Source organism: Rhinolophus hipposideros (genome assembly GCF_964194185.1).
Source record: "Rhinolophus hipposideros genome assembly, chromosome: 2".
NCBI classification, from domain to species: Eukaryota; Metazoa; Chordata; class Mammalia; order Chiroptera; family Rhinolophidae; genus Rhinolophus; species Rhinolophus hipposideros.
In genome coordinates this window covers 107692191-107706774 of record NC_138048.1, presented here as the reverse complement: position 1 = coordinate 107706774, position 14584 = coordinate 107692191, and the positions used below count along the sequence as shown (strand labels likewise).

The 14584-nt window shown below is 53.4% G+C and overlaps 1 protein-coding gene across 2 annotated transcripts in view; it reads left to right on the top strand.

Moving 5' to 3' along the window:
- The window catches only part of C2CD2 (C2 calcium dependent domain containing 2), a gene marked incomplete at its 5' end in the record, with an annotated part of 89326 nt that overhangs the window by 31997 nt on the left and 42745 nt on the right, over positions 1 to 14584 (top strand). The window contains one exon of one of the 2 annotated variants that reach the window (XM_081027469.1): positions 8661 to 8933. The exons of the other annotated variant lie outside the window; for it this stretch is intronic. Coding sequence (XP_080883595.1) covers positions 8661 to 8933 — 273 coding nt within the window. Of the gene's footprint in view, positions 1 to 8660; positions 8934 to 14584 lie in introns of those variants that run through there. 2 annotated transcript variants of the gene reach the window in all.

Genomic DNA, 14584 nt, shown 5'->3' with positions numbered 1-14584 from the left:
CTAAAAGGATGTTCCCGTTGTCACTTCCTCTCTCTAGAATCTTCAAATCTTATAAACCCAGCACAGGAAGCCTCTCCCACGTGTATTCTCTACATGGTCTGGGAGAGAGGAACTTCGGTTGCTCACGTCATTTATCTGGACCTCACACAGGGAACCCTTGTGGAGATGAGAGAGAGAGAGAGAGAGCGAGAGAGAGAGAGAGAGAGAGAGAGAGGAAGCCCTTTCTTTGTCCACAGTGGCCCCAGTCCTCGAAGCCTCAGTGTCCGGGAGACCCCACCCTGCAGCTGCGGACAGGTGGACGCGGGTGAAACGCGGGCGGGAGGCCTCAGGGACACGGCACACAGAGCAGGACAACCCACTACCGCCTGTCCCTCAGAAGGGCAGATTTCCACACTAAACACACCTGTGGCAACAACGGAACGGCACGTAGACAGACAACATCTTTCTCCTGTTCCTTCAATTTTGCACCACTTCGTAGATCAACTTTTTTTTAAACAGACAAGTAATTTTAAAAAGACCATTTCCTCCCCAAATGAGTTGGATCACTGCACTTGAATAAAGGGCTGTGAACAACCGATTCTGCCCTCAGGAACTGCCTGGTGGGGGTCCACGGTGGGGCCCGGGCACTTTTTATTTCTCACCGCAGAGCAGCTTTGATGCTTTTTAAAAAATGAATATGTATGGTTTTATTATTGGAGCCAATAATGCCACGCAGCCCTTTCCAACAGCTGGGGCCTAACCAGCGAGTGATTCCCAGCAAGTGATTCCCAAGGTGTACGTATGTCATGAACTGACATCTGAGGAAAACGCGCTCAGACCAAGGCTTGGCCACTCTCTGGTCACCTGAGTCGACAAGTCTGTTCTCAGCTAGGAAGGGGGTTATTGTGAGGAGCGAGCACTTGTGGCCCCTTAGCTGCGTTGGGAACAATCGTTGGGCCTCCATACGTTCCGGGATTCTCTGGACTTCTGCTTCCTACTGTAAAACAGGGACAATAATCACCTGTTTTACCCACTTTCCCGCATTATCCTGAGGGCTAAGATCAAAAGGTGGCCGTATTCAATCCCCTTTAAAGTTTTTACCTACTCGTTAGTTCAAGGTCGATTGAATTGAGTAAAAAGCTCTGTGGTCTCAGCTGGTGACTTTCCCAGGGATTCTGTACCTTGGATTCTGTTCCATGAAGCAGTTCAGCTGAGAGGTCTTCGGGGTCACAAACAACGTTGCCAGGCGGAGGGGTTTCTGTGGGGGCCCTGAGTGTCCCCAGCCCGACACCCCCTTTTCTGAATGTTTGCATGCATTTCTGAGATCCTGCAGTTGGTATAAATGCAGACCAGTTTCCCTGATGTCACCCCTTATTCCTCGCACATTTATTTCCTGGTTCCCCTTCGAAGGGTCTGTTCAATGTAACAGTCTCATTTCCACCCTCTCCCCACTCATCTGATCTCCATGGCCTGAAACGTGGCTTCTGCTCCTTGGTGGCCAAGGACACCGAGCCTATCCCTTCCTGCCCCAGAGCAAGGGGGGCAGGTACCCCGGAAATCACCTGGTCTTCTTTTTTCCTTTTCCTGTGGGGACACCCACCCTGAGACCCCGTGTCAGTGAAGCTTGGCTGTGCATTGGAAAGGCTGCTGGTGTGTTCTCTGCAGCATTCCTAGAAGTGTAGGGACAGGGCAGTTCCCAGGGTACTTTGTCCCCCTCTTGCTGGACACAGAAGTATGACATTAAAACAATACATGCATTTCAAACACACATGAGGCAGGACCGTGATGAGCTCACACAAACAGCAAGGGAGGAGCTAAGAGGGATCCTTTTCTCCCCTGGGACCCCTCAGTCACCTTCTTGCTGTCATCTGGCGAAAAGCCTGGAGGGTGAGGGTCTGGGCTGCTTCCCTCCTCAGAGTTCCTGGCTTCATCTACGTGACCCCTTAACTCCAGGAGAACCAGTGGACCGGACGGGGAAGGAAACCTGGGGTCCCCGGTGCTGTCCCCCTGCTCTGCTGTCCCCCACTGTGGGCTTAGAGGGGCCCCTGAGAGGGAGCTGGCTGGGCTTCTGCAAGGGACTCTGCCAGGAAATGATGCATCTCGCGTGTGCCTGCGATGACCTCAGATGGTCACAGGTACAGTCACCTCTCACCCTGAGCAGAGGGAGAGATGATGACTCCATCAGAACCAGTGAAAAATGAGCCTGGTTTGTAGAATTGCACTTTTATTCACAGGGACATCGTACAGACTTGCTGGGAACACCTGGGCCACATCTGGCTCTGCCACCCTCGAGCCACATTGCCCCTGGTGAGTTACTTATTACAGGAGTTCTTGCTACGTGCTAGGCAAACAGAAGGCATGCATGTTTCCTCTTTTAATCACAAGATCAGTTGTTTCCAGGCTTTGATATTTTCTGGACCGGCAGAACTTATTGGGTGATTTGGTGAGTCCCTGGAATGGATAACAGTCATTTGTAAAGAGTCCCTTAGTGATTTGCAGGAAGACAGGTGCTGCTGGATTGTTTTTAAAGCCCATTAACAGTAGTTTCCTTTAACTCTGACAGAGGCTAAATATCCCTCCAGATATTTAGTTGATTCTATCCTTGTGCCCAGCAAGGACTTAAAAAAAAAAAAAAAAAAAAAAACACACACCATAACACAAAGGACAATTTTAAGCTAAAATGCAGGCGAAATGTTACTTACACGGAATGTGCCCTGCCGGGGTCCCATGATTCTCCCTCCAGCTCTCAGGGCTTGGCCTACCAGCAGGAGCACGCCCTCCTCTAGCTGAACCATATATGGACCCCACGTTATTCCAAAGTCAGCACCAGGAATGGCTGAGTCAGTGGGACTGCACAGGCGTATCCAGCAGCTTCTGAGAACCTTGGAGCAGCACAGCGTCACTTTGTGCAGCTCAGGGGTCCGTCCCCAGCTAGAAGCCCCCACGGCCACCCCCCCCACCCCCCCACCGCCCCAGCTGCAGCCTCAAAGTCCCAGCAAAAGTGAGGATGGGGCACCTGTCTTCAGTGCCTTCATCGTTCTCTTCCTCAGGGTGCTCTCCACCAGGCTCCCACTGCCACCTGAAGAGTCCCCCAGACCACGACTTCTATAGGGTGGTCACATTGGACCCTCCAGCAGAACGAGCTCAGATATCACCGGACAAGTGCAAGCTCAGCATTCTTCTGAGTCAGGGAAAACAGACAATTAGGGTAACCGCTTCCTTGAAAGTACTTTTTCAGCATATAGAAAACACAAGGTTAAATGTTTTCATTCATAAGGTTGGTCCCAGCCTGGGACGCAGACAAAGTTGCCAAACCCACTTGCTCTTGGGCAATTCTAAGGAGGCCTAACTGAGCCACCTGGTGGGGATGAAGTCTGCCATCTGGGTCACATTCCTCTGTCGGCCTGGCATGGGCGCAGAGATGCAAGGACCGCATCATTGGGTGGCCCAGGGCAGGCTCTTGGCAAGCTGGCCGGCCCGCAGCAGCTGGCATCTCTGCCTGTGACCCTGCCCAGCCACCTCCCTGCAGTGTGGTATGACTCAGGCTCCTGGGGGTGGGGGGAGGTGAGGGCACATCCTGTTGGCTGTTCACTCTTAGGTGGGAGGAGGCAGCCTGGAAGGCCCTCCTCGGGGGCACCTGCAGGATGACCATCTGCTTGGCCGGCCATCTCCACAGCAGGCACTGGGGAGGACTCGTCTGTATCTTCCCAGAAAAGGCTTGGGACACAGCAGAAGCTCCATACAAGTCCCTCGAATGAACTCTAAATGAACTTCCTCTCCTCTGGGTTTGAAAGACTACATGTCTCCCGGACTTCAGAACACAAAAGGGAATTCATCTTCTTTAGACAGATCTTTGGTCAAGGACATGAGAAGAGGGACCCCTTCCTTCCTTCCTTTTAACATTCCTTTCTTTTTAGTAGAATTTGTTTGCTTTATAAAACTTGATGGAATGAACGTGGGCTTTGGTGAATGGCCCCTGGGGGTCAAACTTCTCGCTGTGTGGCCTTGGACAAGTGTCTCAGCCTCTCTGAACTCAGTTTCCTCACTTTTAAAATGATGATGCCACTCTGAGCGTTGCCATGAAAATTAAGTGAGCCCATCAAGTGGAGAGCCTCCTGTGTGTCTGCTGGTACACACAGCGACGATCGCAGTGCCCACCTGCCAGCTGCCCACCACGGGGGGTGCACCTGTGGGAACACCCAGCCCAGGGACCTGCAGTGACGCGGATGGAAGAAGGGGCTTGCTGGATCATGACTTCTATCTCTAGCATAGTCGCTCCTGCCAGGGTCAGCTGGCGTGTGTCCTGGTCTGCAGACTCAGGAACTTCCTCCCAGCCCTTCGGATGCTTTCGGAGTTTCTGCAGCTAGGCAGTATGGTTGCTTTGCTGCCAGGAAGGCTCCATGAACAGTGTCTCAATAAGTCATGCATGTGACCAGAGGAGCATCCGAGGTCGCTTATGGAGCAGGAGGCCCCTTCTGGCGCAGGGCGGGGCTCTGGCTGCCCGTGACCTTTGATTGGGTTTGCAGGCTTCCCGAATCGCCCAACAGGCATGACAGGAAATGGACCCAAAGCACCCCAGAGCCTCGGATGGTGGAAATGACTAAGTCTGCGCGACTGTAGCCAAGGAGATTGGGTCACACGTCCCCACAGACCCCACTGCTGAAGGCATGGAGCCAAATCTTAAAAGTATTTTTGTGAAGAGGGAATTCTTGGAATGTCTTTTCTCAAGGGTCACTGAAAGAAGCTGACCACTTCTATTCACAGGTCGTCCATCCCAGGTCTCCCATCACAGACCCGCTGGGGCCTGGGGCTCAGGTCCATCTGGGCATCGGAGGCATAACTTGATAATTCAAGCCATCCTCACCACCACTGCCAGCACCGCCAGCACCGCCAGCACCACCACCACCACCACCATCATGCAAACTGCTACGGGGTAAAGAAGAAGGTTCGCCAACTCAGAGACAAACTGCAAATTCCCTGGACCTTTCCTTTCCGCTCCTAGAAACCCACGATAATTAACAAAATTTTGTACAGGTATTTATGTATATATCCCAATGTTTAAAGTATTTTTATAAACCCATAAGAATATCTAGCTCAATGGTAATGACTAATTTCTAGTATTAATAAGTATAACTTGGCTAGATATGAAGCATAGATGACACTAGACATAGTTATTAATTTTTAAAATGAGACCTCATCATGGAATCTCCTGGGCTGGATTAGAGAAGGCATTGACATACGCCACCCTGCATGCTCCGATGAGGCACCCAGGACTGGGTGGCTGGGCGGGCATCACATCACTCAGCAAGCAATGCCTGTCCACATGAGGAACGTTTTAGAACATTTTTAAAACAAAAAATAGAACAATGGAGACTTTCCTCCTGCATCCTGTGCTCCGGTCTCACAAGCAGTTACTGCAGAATACTCTGAGGAGGAATTTGGAATACATAGTTTCTGCCGTTTCCTCCCTGCCCCCATGGGACCCAGTGGGTCCAAGGCTCAGAGCAATGCCTTCTGGAATATTCCAGGAAGCTGGCTGCTTCTGGTGGTCCCCCTAGGTTGATCTGAAGATGGATTCCCTTGGGCCCCTGCTAGCTGGTTTTATCATCATCACCACCACGGTGTGAGAGCCCCTCTTGGGAACTATGGCCAGCATCCAGACCCCCAGGCCTCCACCCCATCTGCTCACAAAAGCTCATGTAAGCTAGTTGGAAGATTCAAAGCACAGGGGTTTCCTTCTAGGAGCATTAGAACCAGCAAACGACCTCTGCAGAGAGGAGAGTGATGGAACCCCACCCAGTGGGAAGTCTGGTGGGTGACAAACAGCGTCCTCCCTGGGCAGAGCTGCAATCTGGATGAAGGGTTGGAGGAATATGGGGTGCAGGAGAGGATAGCGTGCCAGGGGCAAAGAACGTCACCACATGTGGAGAAAATGCTGCCCTTACTGGAGAGCTGAGCTGTCCGGTGTTCTCCGCGCAGAGGAGCAGAAGTGAAGGCAGTCTGGTCTTTTTCGTAGATTCACAAGATGTCTCTGTTGCTATTGCACGTTTTGGCCCACTGCATTTTCCTGTAAGCTTAGGTAGTTCCTTGCTCTCCCAATGTTTGTTTCTACATGGAAGTAATTCAATACCTGTATCTGTACATTCCTTTGTAAAAATTCCAAACCAGGGATGGTATTCAATGCACAGTTTGTTACAAGCCTCTAAATGGGGGGAGGGGGGATGCCTCGGAGACATGACCCTGAGAAATGAGACTGGTTCCACCAGTCACACGGGATGGGCCATGTTGTAACTGCCAACATGGTTACAGCAATGCACACGTGTGCACATGGACTCGTGCTGGAACAGGGAGACGTGAGCCCAAGGTATCTAGGTATCCCTGTTATTCTGGCAAGGGGGCCAGCAGGACTTGAATTATTCAACCGCACAGATCTGGCTACAGATGAAAAGTAACTAACGTTTGCTCCAAGTAAGGGGAGATTTCCGAGAAAAGGAGAGCCATTTCCCCAACACTTAAGGGCCTGTGGGCTGAAAGGCAAGCTCGTGTTTAAAGACCAGGTAACTCGCAGAAAGCTGATAGGACCATTCTAGTTCCACTTTCTAATATCAGACCCACCTAGTAAGGGCTAGTTCACCCCCCTCCTTCTCTGCCCAGCTCACCTGGGCAATTGGATGATTTCGGCTCCCTGCCAGCTTCCTGTTTTGTTCCCTACAAGGGCTCTCAGTCCAGCTGCCTCCCCATTCCTTCCTCCTTCTCAAAAAAAATCCAGGCCCTCAGGTGTAAATTTTTTCCACCTCCTGCTGCTCCAGCCCCACAGTTTCCAACTCGCCAACCCTCATTTCCAGGCCTCCAGCCTCTCAGCAAGAAAGAACCTCTCCTGTGAGGCTCCATCCCTCTCTTCCTACCAGTGCTCTCGGCCAAATTTATACCCTTCTCAGGGACCCTGAGGGTCACCATCTAGCTGAGCTCTCTGCCCTTTCACTTCCTTCCAACCCAGTCTCCACCTGCTGCTGGGAGTGAAATTATAAAATGTCATTTTTTCACTCTGCTTAAGACAGCTTGCTTCTCCTTTTCCATGGCTCTGTCTACTACCCATAACTCATGTGCTGCCCCTGCCCCACCCCTGACTCCCTCCAACTGTCACACCATCCCATTGCACTATCTGCCTCCAGGGGTACTGAGCTACATGCAGGCCTCAGGGCCTTTGTACACACACACACACTTCTGAACATGCCTTACACCCATCTCCCCCTTTCCAGCTGGCACTCATCTTTAATACTTGGTATCCAGGTAGATCCATCACAGCCTCTGTGGTTCTCTTTGCTCTGCTCTTCCCAGGGATTTTGCATAATAGGTGTCAATAAGCCTGTGAAGCAGGTCTAGGTCCTAATCTCAGATCTGCCAAACTAGCCCATCTTCTTAGAAAACCCCCCCTGAGCCAGGTTCTAAGACTTCTCTTTACCCAGCGCAGTGGCAGAGAGGGACTGAGAGGGAACCAGACAGAGAGAGGACTCGTCTGCTGCCTTGGCACCGTCAGAATCCCCACTCGTCTGACCAACCAGACAGGCCCATCAGCAGGCTTTGGCCAGATAACAAAATGGGAGCCCATCCAATCTGAGGTCAAATGCCCTTCATGCAGCTGCCGGAACACCAGCGAATCACTATTTTATGATTGAAGCCTTTCATTAGGTCTCGGAGACTCCCCAGCTAGTGTTACTGTGGCACTAGCTCAGGATAGGGGCTGACGGCAAGGCGAGGGGCACAGGGGGCGTGCCACACACACGCGTGCCCGCACACTGCTTCCCAAATAACATCCAGACGAGGATGGCGAGTCTCTAGGCCCGCCTGGCTTTGGGGTGCAAGGCGTCGATTTCTCGGGACTTTCTAAGTGTGTGAAACCCAGACACCGTCTTTCTGGAGGGTGGATGGTGATCCTAGAACTCACGCCGCCACACGCACAGGCACACAGCGGCGTGCACGCACACGCACACGCACGCACACTCGCACAGGGAAGCCGAGCCAGCCAGCCCCACGGTAGCCGTGGGGTCCGGCTGACTAACTGGAAAGTCCCGCGCACCGCGCGGTCGCGTCGCCACGCCGGGGGCAGACAGCGCCGGAGGAAGCCGCGCTGGGCGCCCAGTGGGGACACCGCGCCGCCGCGGGAAGGCATCGGGGGGCCCGGCGCGCGCACGTGGAGGGCGCGATGCCCGAGCCGCGACAGGGTGGGGCCCGGCGGGGGCCGGGCGCGCGGGGCCTTTAAGGGGGCGGAGACGGCCCGGGCGCCCGGGGCCCAGGCCCCGCCCCCAGGCCCGGCCCCGCCCCCGGCCCCGCCCCGCCCCCAGGCCCGGCCCCGCCCCGCCCCCGGCCCCGCCCCGCCCCGGCCCCAGCCTCTCCGGCCACTGCTGGGCGGCGGGCTGGACGCCCCGGGCGGCGCGCAGGAGGACACGCGCTGGCCGCGGCCGCGGGACCTGCCCAGACGCCGAGTCGGGCGCGCCGGCCGCCGCGTCCCCAGTGCGGTGTGCGGGGCTGGGGCGCCGTCCCGGGCGGGGCCGCCTGCGCCGCCGGCGTTTCCTCCCGCTCGCCGCCCCGGGCCTCCCGCCCGCGCCCCCGCCGCGCCCCCGCGCCCCCCGGACGGCCGCCCTGGAAGTCGGGGCGAGGCGCGCCGGCTATGCGCCATCGCCATGTCCCGCCTGGGCTCGGGGCTCGCTGAGGTCCAGTGGCTGCTCTTGGTGTCGCTGTTCGTCGTGGCCCTGGGCACGGTGGGCCTGTACCTGGCGCAGTGGGCGCTGGCCAGGGCGCGCCCCCGGCCCCGGCGGCGGGCGGCGGAGCCCGGCGAGGACCCGCGCCCCGAGTCGGACGCGCTGCTCGCCTGGGTCCTGACGCTCAACAGCTGGAGGAGCCAGTGGCAGGCCGCCTGGGTGGCCGCCCTGACCCGGGAGGCCGGCCGCAGAGGGGTAAGTGGCCGTGAGGCCGGTGGGGCGGCTGCCGGGGCGGGTGCCAGCGGCGGACCCGCAGCCCCGACTGCTCCCGAGTGAGCCTTCCCGCAGCGCGGCTTCCCTGAAAGTCGGGGAAAGGCCCTGGAGACGGGCGCTCCGTGGTGGGGAGTGGGGGCGAAACGACGGGACCTGTTCCCACTCGTCGGGGTGCGGGGAACGGGCTGCTGGAGACACTTGTCGGGGGCCCATTCCACCTCCAGCTCATACCTGCCCTTCCTGGAGGCCCAGGTGGGTCCGGCTCCCGGGGCACACTTTTCGCTTTTGCATCTGACAGATGAATAACTGTGACCCAAATGTGCTTCCAGCTGTGGAGCTGAGTTTCACCAAGAATGTTTTTCCAAAAGGTGTGCATTCCCTGGCATGTAAAATTACTGACCGTTTTTTGAGGGCGAATCACTCGCCAGACATTGTGTTGCTGGCTTATCTCTGAATCCTCACAACTCCTCACACTTTACACGTCAGGACCTGAGGCGCTGAGAGGTTAAGTACCCCGCCCAAGGACACACAGCCTAAGGGCTGCAGAGCTGGGGTTGGAACCCAGCTGCCTCCTACCCCAAAGCTCAGGGGCTTATGGCCGAACTCTGCGGCAGCACACTGTGGTTTTGTGTCTCATGGTCAATGACGTGGGGAATTATTTTTACTTTTAAGACCTCTTACTTTAATGACAAGCTCCTGGCATCTACTATTTCCAGGCTTTCCAAAGGAGCACTTAGGGCCTGGGGTGTTTGGGGAAGTGCCCCCCAGCCTTTGTCCATACTCCTCGCTTCCACGGTCCTGCACTTGCCTGTGCAGCTCAGCAGAGAAGCCTACAGCCACTGGCTTTGGAAATAGTGAATAGTGCGTGCCTGGACCCATCAACCTTCAAAATATTCCAGAGCAGGCCCTCTGCCTGGTCCTTGTGCCATGGCCTTGACTCACATGGCCATGGGTTTACAAAACAAGAAAGCTTTGCGTATAAAGGAGCATAAATCTAACAACTTGAAAAACCGTGTTCTGAACTATTGAAAAAATAACTGTACCTTTTGGCTGACAAAAGGCTTCAACGTCAGGTGACTGCCATCTGTCTTGGTGCCTAGAATCTGTGCCCCTGCTGTCCAGAGCTGGACGTCTTCTGTGCAGAGAAGCCCCCCCTCCTGCCCGCTCAATCTCTTTTGGGAGCCCTAAAGCCATGTGACCTCATGGGAACAAACACAGATTTGTTTCCCCACCAAGCTACTGTCATTGACCCCTGATTGACCTGGTATCACAGACCAGGTTCTGGAGCTGAGTCCACTTAGGGTGGAGGCATTAGTGGGCTTGAGCCTTGTCCCTGCTCTGTCTAAAACTCAAGGGAGTGTTGGGTGGAGGACCTGGAGAATCCTTTCGGTTTTTAACCCTGGGCCTCCTGGCCGTCTCAGGCGCAGAGGCATGACCCTACCTCCTGCAGTTGGGAGAACCCTGCTTACCCCATTCTGCCTGTTTCCTGACATTTCTTGATTGGCTTCGAAAACAGGATTCCCTTAGACACAGTGCTTCCAGATTGCGCCTGTGCCTGGAGTGTTGAGGGAGGAAGAAAGGAGGAAATTCCTCTCTGGAATGTGTGGTAGGTCAGGTGAAGCTGAGAACACTGAAGGAAACAACTAGTTTCGAAAGAAACCTTCTACCCAATCACTTGGCTCTGTTGGAGCAGGAGGTGGGGGGTGGGGAGAGCTCTGGCTTGTGTTTTCTCTGTTCTCTGTCTGCTATTGACCAGGCCCTGCAGACCTGGGGACCACAGTGTCTCCAGACTCCTGCCTGGAAGAGGCCATAATGGCGGGGCTCAAGCTCAAAGACTTCCCAGCCAGCTTTGCGTGGCTGTGGATTGGGTCTGACTGTGGAGTCAGGTGCTGCTCTCCCAGTGCCTGGAAGTGTTGCTTCATTTGAATTCAGATGCAAAGTTTTGCAGGCAGATAGGATCTGGAGATCTCGGCTACTTCTACTGACTTGTCACACCCCCTCCCCGGTCTGGGCCGTCATGTTGCAGCACTGAGGACAGCCTGGCTGAGCAGGCTGGTGTTTCGTCCGTCCGTGGGCGGGCGTCCTGACCCGGCTGCCAGCCCTGCAGTTTCTCTTTGCCCTCCCACTAATCCCGGATTAGGGTTGACACTCCATGCCTGCTCTCGGCCCAGAGAGGCACAGCTTAGTGGCCCCTCCTGCCTGGCCCTGGCCTGTTATCTCTGCCCTGCCCAGGAGACCACTTCTCACCCTGTCACTGAGGGGTTGCGGACTCACTGGAAGTAACTTAAACATATCTAGCATCTTCATGAAAGGTGGAATTCTCTCTCCAGTGGAGACGGTAACTCCTCCCATTCGAAGTCTTATCCTGACTTTGTATTTTAAGACGGAAAGGAACTCTAAACCCTTCTCACAGCCCTTCCTTCTCGAGAGGGAGACTGAGGCCCATGAGCTGGAGAGACTTGCCAGGGTTGCCCCGGACCGTGGGCCGAGTCTTCATGGTCCGTCCACGTCTGCGGTCACCTTCCCTGTGATGTCAAACTCCACTTTGAGACCCACATGTTCCCTTTAACTGAGGTTCAGCAAGAAAGGATAAAAGGGTCTGATTGTTTCACATGTCGTCCCTCACAATGGAACTCGTTTGTGAGCAATCTGAGGACTGAGCCGTAACTCCTGAGTCTCCTTTGACTCTGGATGACCCCTGACCATGGCACTGCAGGTTCCCTGTGTCAGAGGGGCTCTGTGATTCTGACCCTTCCGAAACTATTTTTAAATTAGGATGGTGAGCAGCAAAGAGAGGAAACCTTTGCTGCTCTGCCAGCCAGCCCGGTAGATGCCAGGTGTTTGGGAAGCACCGGCGAATTGCCTAGAGAGCTTCGAAAAAATACACGGGCCGGCCCCCCTCCAATTCAGACTTAGGCTGGCAGGGGGCAGGGAGCATACTGTATGTTTCACAAGTTCTCCAAGCCAGCTTCTGACTAGCGCGAAGCCACCAGATACACATCTGTCCCTACACCAGAGTCCCCTTCACCCAACAACACTTCTCCGCTCTGATTCCAGTTGATCTGATCGCAGTTCAGTCATGGAAAACGCACGTCCCAGAACTGCGTCCGTCGCTGCTAGCCTGGGAACTGTTGTCCTGTTATCCAAAGGCAGCAGCTGAGCTTTTCCCTGGAGTTCCCCTGCCTTACGTTGACAGTTACAGTCACTTAGCCCATTGATGGTTTCCCCCCCACACACACACCCACCCGGGAGGCTCCAGGCTGCCATTTCCACAGCAGCTCACTGGCTCTGGCAGCCTGGTGCAGGCCCCGCCGGGGGTGGGGGGTGGACAGCTCTTCCCTCCCCAGGGTGATGTGGCCAGCCCATGCATGGCGAGTACTGATCCCAGAGGGTGGGACCCATCTTGGGTTTATCACAGCGGGCCGCCCCAAAGCTGTTTCTTTCTTTAGTCCTTTGCCCGGAGATTCTTCACAAGGATGTTCTGAATGGAAATGAGCAGGACCTTGTAGGATGATTTGTGTTCTTCATAAAAAAAAAAAAAAAAAAAAAAAAACCCAAAAGATGCTGTGTGAACTTAGAACGTGTTTTTAATAGCTCTGATTTGTATATGAGCTTCTGCAATTTTAAAAGTAAACAAAGTGACAAGTTTTCCTGCTGTGTAACGAGCTTTGAGTGGTGCTCCCCAAGTCCAAACTCCTTGACCAGCAACAGTGGCCACAAATAAGCAGTCAGTTGGTAAGAATGGGAAGGCGACCTTGGAGAAGGGCCTGTATGGGCCCCTCCCTGCACCCTTCACTGTGACACCCCAACAGGTGTCCTTTCTGCTGCTCAAATACTCAGGGTTCCTTCCTGCGTGGGGCCTTCCCACAGATCATTCCTTTTGTCTTAAACATATTTAACCTTCCTCCTTATTTAACTTGTAAACCTTTCAGGTCTCACACAAAGGTCCCCGATCCTCCCGTTCTGCCAGGATGCTGCCCCGCCCCCACCCCACCCAACCCCACCCCCACCCCACCCCCACCCCGCCACCACCCCACAGCCTGTGCTTGGCCCTGAATCACATTGGCGTCTTCTGGTCACTGGTGCCCCATCACCTCTCGGGACTGTGAGCTGGGCCAGAGCCCCGTCTGTCCATGCACAGACCACCAGGGTTTAAGTTTTTCATTTGTTTTGTTTTTCATTTCTAAAGAATCAACATTACAGGAGTCTCATGAAGGATGACTTTGCAAATTGTCGATCCAAAACTCAGGAATAGGCGCTAGTTCAGGTTGTTCTTTGCACTCACCCATTCTCCCAAAGAGACAGGAATTCAGGGGAAGGAAGAGTGGGCGTAGTTCTAACTAAAATGCAGCCAAAGCTAACTTCCATTCCCATCAGCCCCTTGTGGGTTGCTGAGTTGGGAGGGGACTTCTTGAGCCTGGAAGAGCTGTGTGTTCACCACTTATGCTGAAAGTTCTGGGGCTGTGTGACCCTGAGCAACTCCTGGCCTTTCTGTGCTTCATCTGTACAAGAGGATAAGTTTGGGTTCAATCGGAAAACAGAATCCACTCCAGATGAGATCTATGTGAGGCATTTAGAAAATAAAGTCAGTAAAGGTGGGCTGTTTTCTTGTAAAATCTCTTTAAAAAAAAACACACACTTTATTTTTCACTGCTTTTAGATTTACAGAAAAGTTGCAAAAATAATTCAGGGTTTCTTAGTTTCCTCACCTGCCTCACTTAACCATAGCACAATGATCAGAACCGAGAAATTAACATTGACACAATGTTACTATAATGTAATTTACAGTCCAATGATGTTAACATTGTAACAGTCTAAGAAATGAACATTAGCATTGGTCTTTAACTAAGCTGAAGACCTTGTTTGCATTGCCCCTGTCATCCACCAGCATCCTTTCCTTGTTCCAGGGTCTCATTCAGCTCCAACATGGCATTGAGTTGTTACTTCTCCTTGGTCTCCCAAAGTCTGGAACAGTTTCCTACTCTTTCCTTGTTTTTCACGACCTTGATTGGACTGAGATTATACAAACCACAGCCGAGATGTGCCCCTTTCCATGTCCTAGATCCCAGGGTTCCTGAGGGCAGTGTAACTTAGTTCTGGGGACCGTGGCCTTGATCCCTTGGTTAAGGGGCTTCTGCTGGTTTCTGCTTTATGTTTCTGGTTTCTGTTTCTCTTATATCATTCCCTCCGAAGTTAACAAATAATTTGGGGAGATGCTTTGAGACTATACAAATCCTGTTACTCCTTCCACTTTGGCTCACTGATTTTGACATCCATCCGTGTGATGAATCTGCAAAAGTTATTTCTGGGGAGTTTGCTTGATGACGACTTTTTTGTGTTCCACTCTCCTTCTACATTTGTTCGTTGGCATTCTACTGCAAGAAAGAGCTGCCACTTCTCCATCTATATATTTTGTTGATTATTTTTATCAGTCTGGAATCGTGGGCATTTATTTTATTCTATGGGTTGAAATCCCAATATCATCGCTATTTATTTTGTTGCTTAAATTGTTCTCATTTTGGCCATTAGGAGCTCTTTTAGTAGTAGCCTTTTGCGGTCTTCCATCAAGATTTTAGATGGCTAGATAGATAGATAGACAGACAGACAGGTATCCCTTCTTCCTTGGTGGTTCC